Genomic DNA, 7,472 nt, shown 5'->3' on the forward strand with positions numbered 1-7,472 from the left:
GAATTTCAAAGAAGCAATATCTGATACTGATTCAACCAAATGACTTGAAGCCATGCAGTCAGAAATGGACTCTATGTATTCAAACCAAGTCTGGATATTAGTGGATCCACCTGAGGGAATCGTTGCCATAGGATGCAAATGGATCTACAAAAGAAAGCTTGGGGTGGATGGGAAGGTAGTGACCTTCAAAGCAAGACTGATTGCAAAAAGTTATATTCAAAGGCAATGAATTGACTATAAGGAAACTTTTTCACCAGTTACTATGTTTAAGTCCATTAGAATACTACTAGCCATAGAAGTATGGTATGACTATGAGATATGACAAATAGATGTAAAGACTGCATTCCTCAATGGAGACATAAAAGAAGAAATTGATATGTCTCAACCTGAGGGATACACATCAGTAGAAAGTGAGCATAAGGTATGCAAACTTCAGAGATCAATATATGGTCTCAAACAGGCGTCAAAGAGTTGGAACCTCAGATTTGATAGCACTATCAAAGAGTTTGGTTTTGCTAAAAATCCTGAGGAACCATGCGTGTACAAGAAACTTAGTGGGAGTGCAGTGATATTCCTAATACTTTATGTTGATGACATCCTACTCATTTAGAATGATGTAGGATTACTGCAATAAACTAAAGTATGGTTAGCAAGTAAATTCTCCATGAAAGACATATGTGAAGCATCCTATGTATTGAGAATACAAATCTATAGAGATAGATCGTAGAAGATGCTAGGACTCACCCAAGCCACTTATATCGATACCATTCTGAAGTGATTCTCTATGGAAGAGTCCAAGAGAGGATACTTACCAATGTGTCATGGTGTTACTCTATCTAAAGCTATGTCTCCCAGAACTGATGAAGAGATAAAGATGATGACACGTATTCCATATGCGTCAGCCATTGGTAGTATCATGTATGGTATGATATCGACACGTCCCGATGTTGCTTACGCTCTGAGTGTTACAAACAGATATTAGGCAAACCCTGGTCCAACGCATTGGAAGGCCGTGAAAGTTATTCTTAAGTACTTGAGAAGGACTAAGAACTTGTTCATGGTCTATGGGGGTGGAGAATTGAAATTGGAAGGTTACATTGATTCTAGCTTCCAATGTGATGTAGATGATTCGAAATCGACATCTGGTTTTGTATTCATGTTTAATGGTGCGGTTGTCTCTTGGAAAAGTTCCAAGCAAGACACCGTTGCTGATTCCACCACCGAAGCTGAGTATATTGCTGCATCTGTTGCAGCCAAAGTGGCAGTTTGGATGAGGAGTTTTGCCCAAGAGTTGGGCGTTATTCCTAATGGAGTTGTTCCAGTCCCGGTGTACTGCGACAACACTGGTGCCGTTGCGCAAGCAAAAGAACCAAGGTCTCATTAGCGATCCAAACATGTACTGGGGAAATTCCAACGAACGTCGTCCATGTTTCGATTTCCACACAATTTGTGAACGTGGGTGGGTGGGAATGTCATTTGATTATCGATGAACATGGTCTATGATCATTTGACATAGTCCTCTGGTATTGCTCGATTAAGGCTGTTGGGCCCGGGCTTGCCCAAGCCTGTAGTGGTCTTGACAAGTTTCCTGAGTTGATGCATGCCCGGGAGCGATTTGAACAAGATACTCATTCATCACCTGGGCTGATCTCCGCTTGGTCTCTTCTTGGCTTCCTGGTCCAACTCTAGACTGGCCGGCTACTTTTGGACCGATCCCAACTTGATTGTCCTTCCTAGTTTAAGGAGGATCCGGACCATATCCAAGATCATCTATACTATATATAAAGGTTGAGCCTCATAAAAACAAAAATAAACACCAACTGATATTAATATTATACTTTTGTTTTTAATTTCAACAAACACTTTTATTTTTATTTTTTTTTAATTTCGACAATTCAAATAACATTTTAGTCCTCCGATAATTCTAGAAAAGATCGTACACACGGTGCATGTGTAGAGTAACTAGTTATTTATAAAGGTGAATACATGTCAACAACATTAGCACACACCTTAAAATCACATTTGTAAATAAAACGAATATAGCTAAATTTGTGTTTTAGGAGTTGGGAGTAAATCATTCCCCAATAGTAATCGCTGTCGTAAGAAGGCAGCGAATTTTAAAAACCAGCAAGATCAGTAGTTCACAGAGAAACAACACCCACTCCAACTTCTTCGTTCTGCTGTTGCCTACGGATCCTAGTCGCAATCGATGGGCTGAAGGTCGCCGCAGATCGGTTTGATGGCGGCTTTCTTACCTCAGTTTCAGAGTATCAAGACGTCCTTCGATCGCGTTGTTCTTGCCGGTAACATTTCGCGATTTTTTTTTGTAGTTCGCCTTGCGACTGTGTGACCCTAATCATTGTTCTGGCTTTCAATTTTGCAGTTCTTAGTTTATGTGAATTAGGATTTACGTTATTGAGTGATTGAATTATCTTTCCTTTGTAATGCTCTAAACTAAGTAACTGATAACTTGGAAGTTTGAGTAAGCATTTATCCTAATGATGCAAATTTTATCTTTTTAGTATTTATTTTGTCCAAGTCGTAGGTCTAGGTTTTGCTAGTTGCAGCAGGACTGCTATTAGGTTGTGGAAATTTGGAATTAAAAATTACATGGTTTGATTTAGTGGTAACAAGATAGTTAAGAATCAACTAAGTTTCAGTTTCACATTGGACGATTGGATAAATGCTCGTCAAGATCCTGGCGTGTAGGTGTTTGTTTAATTGGTTCAAAGGAACTATTTTTTTGTACCAGAGTTGGCAGACATTTCTGATAGATTTCAAGTCAACGCATTCACGTTAAGTTATTGAAAAGCTTACAAGTAAAGGAAGAAATTTTTGCATTACTGTGTCATTGGCTCACAAGCATCACACAATTTTGCCATAGTTGAGGATGTCAGTGACCTGTGGCCTGTCATCAAGAATGGATTTGAAGAACGGCTGCCATTCAAAAGTGTTTTCCTGAACAATAAAACCCGCAATCCTGTTAAGGTCGATGAATTACCAGCAGAATTCATATTGACAACAGATGCACGACTTCGTAGTCGGTTTCCACAAGAGCAATCGTTGTTTTGGTTTCGGGAGCCATATGCTACTGTAGTTCTTGTTACCTGCGAGGTAGTTCTTTACAATTTCTTTTAGTTCCTTTGAGTAGGTAAATATGTTTACCCGTCTATGTCGCAATAATTTCTTCTTGCTCTCTTTCCAGTCATGATTCTTTTTCATCTGTTTGCTCTTGTCTAGGATCTTGACGAGTTTAAGAACATTCTTAAACCACGCCTGAAACTGATAGTTCAAAATGATGAACGAGAATGGTTTATTGTTTTTGTGTCTAAAGCACCGGCTCACAATGATCAGGCCACCAAGATGGCCAAAAAAGTTTATGCCAAACTTGAAGTTGATTTTAGCTCGAAGAAGAGGGAAAGGTAATAGTTCTACTATGCCATTGTGAAATTCCAGTTATTTTGTGTTCTATAGTTGAGTAAATTGTTTGCATCAGTTAATTTGACATTTGACTGTTTGTGGGATTGTAATGATTTGATTTACATTTTTTTCTATCGAAATATTAGATAATCTCTATCATGGTTCTTCTCTTTCAATATTCTCAAATTTGTATTATGATTGCTCACATTTAAATTCCATTCTCGTATTACACTGGTATTTTGTTAGAAAAAGTTGACCTTAGGTAAAATGCAAAGAATATAATAGATGACTAGGATGTATAACAAGCTATGTTAAGAGCTTCTTTCAAATGCTTCACTCAGGTGCTGCAAACTAGATATGCATGGGCCCGATGCAAATTTCTGGGATGACTTGGAGGCCAAAATCATTGAATGCATCAGAAACACACTTGATAGACGCATTCATTTTTATGAAGAGGAAATCCGAAAGCTCAGTGAAATACGATTCATGCCAGTTTGGAACTTCTGCAACTTCTTTATCCTGAAGGTAAAATTGGTATCTATTTTCCCTGGTAGAAGAAGGGAGTGATTCAAGCTTACTGCTTATCCAGAGTTGTTCACATAATAAAAGAAACTGAGGGTGTCTGTTAGTCTTTCGATCTTCTGCGGCAATGTAATGAAGATATAAGTTATATAGCATCACAAATTTAAAAAGCTTCAGTGCTCACTGATTAGTCCCTTGAATAGAGTGAAACATTTAACTGTATCAGGGTCAAATGGATCATTGGATCAATTATTGCCTTTTCTGGCCCCCCTTGGTCAAATGATCCAGAAGAAATTGGATAATCTTGTCCATAACAAATAAAAACAAAGAAATTTTGATACAGTATTTTGCTGTCTAGCTGTCATCCTTTTCTAATAACCGTCATCAGAACCATTTAATTGTTTGCTGGATTCTATTAGTTCCTTTCCAATCACTGCATTAACTCTTGTTAGTTCTTTCTACAGTTATGTCTTTTTTGGCATTCAATATCTATTTTTTGGGGAGCAACTTTGAGATATTATTCCCATATCAAGATTTCTCATGAGTATCCCATCTCTGTTGACAGGAAAGTCTGGCTTTTATGTTTGAAATTGCTCATCTACATGAAGATGCATTGCGTGAATACGACGAGCTTGAACTTTGCTATTTAGAAACAGGTGTTTGGCACTTATTATCTTGTTTTACTCTGCTTTTTGGAAAGATATTGTTTTTATGAGTCATCTCCTTTTCAAATTTAGTTGAATAGCCGGTATTTGTCGTCATTTATGTGTTACTTTGGCTCTTAGTTGAATAGTCGTTATTTGTCGTCATTTCTGTGTTACTTTGGCTCTTAGTTGAATAGCCGGTATTTGTCGTCATTTCTGTGTTACTTTGGCTCTTAGTCATTCACTTATGAAGATCCACGACAAATTTCCATTTGTCATGTATACGATGGTATCGCCCTTGTACTGTTTGATTGTTTACTAAAGATATGGCAATTCACAAATTAAGATATTGATATTGATGGTCCTGGAACATGAAAGATATAGAAAAATGGGTCGACCTTGAATTATCCATGCACTTTTTTAGTTATACATCTGTTTTTTTCCCCAATTTCTGTTCTAAATATTTCCTTATTTTGACGTTACGGTTCACTTTATTAAACAAATCATTAGACTTATTTGCTTGTTCTAGTAAAATGAACTTGAATCCTTTCTACATTTTGCACATAATATTGTCTTTTCTGTCATCATTATTCATTAGTTTTGGTTGCAGTTTATGTAGTTGCGTGGATGTATGACATGACTTTGTTTTGTACAACTGTGCATTATAGTTAATATGGTTGGAAGACAAAGGGATTTTGGAGGAATGGAGTCAGCAGATGATCAAGCTATTCTTCTTGACCCAGGGAAAAAAGCATTAACTCAGATTGTTCAAGATGACTCATTTAGGGAGTTTGAATTCCGACAATACCTCTTTGCTTGTCAAGCAAAGGTATGAAAGACCAAGGAGTTGTTTTTATTTAGGTTTCGTTGTTGCTTGTTTAATTTATTTGGTCAGTCTATGTACAATCTTTTGTTTTCCAAAATTTGTTCAAATCTACATATTTGATTTTTAACTGTAAAATACTGCACACATTCTGAATATTAGCTTGCAGTCATTATTTGTACTAGTGTACCGGCACACACTTTGTGTGCTTATGCAATCATTTTTATCATTAATTTGATTTATATTCAAATATGGCTAATATTATAAATTATAATTGTAGAAAGTAATGAAAGGCGATACTATAATTTTAATTGATTATATTTATATGGAGTCATACCATAATTGTAAAACTTAACGAGAACTAAACTGCAATTTGAATTGATTAAATTAAAAAAAAAAATCAAAATAGATCATGACACTAAAACTTTTGTTTCTATTATGCTTTGAATTAATGATAGTAATAGATAATAGATTTGTCTTTGTGCATTTATATTCATTGCCTAGACTTAAATAAATTGTCTTTCTTTGCAATGTTCTGAGAATGTTCTGCTTTTACCTCACTTTACTGTAGTTACTTTTCAAATTAAGTCGTCCATTTGAGGTTGCCTCAAGGGGTTATTCATTCATAATTAGCTTCTCCAAGTCACTGGCAGTGCATGAGGTAGTTTCCATTTACCTCTGCTTGGTATTTTCCTTTATTCTCATCATAGGTGTTCTGAAGTGGAAGTTTTCCTATATACTGGGGTTGTTTCAGAGTACATTTCCTTTTTGTATGCGTGAAGTATGGGTAATTACTGCTTGCTTGGCGGTGATCGATGCAACCACTGCTCATTATAAAGATGGATTAGCAACACCTGATGTGGAAAAGGAGTTTTACCGTGTTCAAGGGGAACTGTATACTTTATGCCGGAGTAAGGTAATATTTTCATGGTTAAGGATTGTGCCTAGAAAATTTAATTGTATGGCACTCGCAACTTTTTGGCCCATATTTTCCCTATTGAGTATTATAGTTTGGATGAGAGATATGTCTTGATGTATAGATTTTGGACACCACTACAAATGAAAATGAATTGCAAAATTTATTTTATAATTTCTTGTTACAAGATCAATGGAACATCGTGCTGAAGTGTGTTATGCTGTGGCAGTTTATGAGGCTGGCGTACTTAATTGGCTATGGAGCAGATATAGAAAGAAGTCCGGTCAACAGGTACTTTTCCAATTTTGCGATTATATAATTTCAATGGTTATATCTCCCACTCCTTAAAAGAAACTATATGTAACTGTATCATCTTGGCATATAATGGTGAATTGGATTGTCTTAGAAATGGAATAGTAATTGGCAGTGTACATCATAGTTGTCAAAGGCGAGCGCCTCTCGCCTTGAGGCGAGAGGTGCCACCAGGCGCGGGCATTCCCAGGCGCAACGATTTACAAAGGCGAGCCCAGGCGCGCGCCTCGGCTCGCCTTGGAAGGCGCGCCTGAGATTGCCTTTTTTTTTTAAATTCAGTGAAATGCAACTTCTCTGTTTTTTTTAATATTAACTTAAAATGTAAAAGGCCCAACCCAACCTTAAACCCTAGCAGCCCAGTTAACAAATTAAATATCATATAGCGACAAGAGCAGAAGTGTGCAGACTGCAACAGAATTACAGAAGCCAACAACGTGACAGCGTGAATAAGAGAAAGGCCAAGAACCATTTATTGAAGAAAGCTCAGGTATCAGTTCTAGGGACTCTGATGATTCGATAGAAGAAGATGAACTTGATTTGGATGATTGAAGAATTTTAATCGTGTTACTTATTATAATGAACTTATTAATTATTTGTTGTTTTGTGTGACATTGTGACTTAATTATTTCATATTTTAATATATTATTCTAAGATAAATATATTTTTTAAAAAAATAAATAATGTGCGCCTTGCTTCGGTAAGGCGCGCGCCTCGCCTTGCGCCTCGCGCCTCAGGCTCCAGAGCCCTTGTGCGCCTCGGTGCGCCTTGCGGCCTTGACAACTATGCTAACAAACATGAACTGTTCATACATTTTTTAGCGACAGGACGTAGCAGT

General features: G+C 36.9%; 1 protein-coding gene across 1 annotated transcript in view; it reads left to right on the forward strand.

Moving 5' to 3' along the window:
- Positions 1-2,051: 2,051 nt before the first annotated feature.
- Positions 2,052-7,472, forward strand: part of LOC140979370 (trafficking protein particle complex II-specific subunit 130 homolog) — a 21,206-nt gene continuing 15,785 nt past the window's right edge. Inside the window, exons 1-9 of the mRNA XM_073444734.1 lie at positions 2,052-2,303; positions 2,885-3,114; positions 3,241-3,422; positions 3,762-3,945; positions 4,508-4,598; positions 5,255-5,415; positions 5,981-6,070; positions 6,164-6,325; positions 6,555-6,616. Coding sequence (XP_073300835.1) covers positions 2,240-2,303; positions 2,885-3,114; positions 3,241-3,422; positions 3,762-3,945; positions 4,508-4,598; positions 5,255-5,415; positions 5,981-6,070; positions 6,164-6,325; positions 6,555-6,616 — 1,226 coding nt within the window. The 5' untranslated portion in view covers positions 2,052-2,239. The remainder of the gene's footprint in view (positions 2,304-2,884; positions 3,115-3,240; positions 3,423-3,761; positions 3,946-4,507; positions 4,599-5,254; positions 5,416-5,980; positions 6,071-6,163; positions 6,326-6,554; positions 6,617-7,472) is intronic.

Source organism: Primulina huaijiensis, chromosome 6, assembly GCF_012295235.1.
Source record: "Primulina huaijiensis isolate GDHJ02 chromosome 6, ASM1229523v2, whole genome shotgun sequence".
In the NCBI taxonomy this organism is placed as follows: Eukaryota; Viridiplantae; Streptophyta; class Magnoliopsida; order Lamiales; family Gesneriaceae; genus Primulina; species Primulina huaijiensis.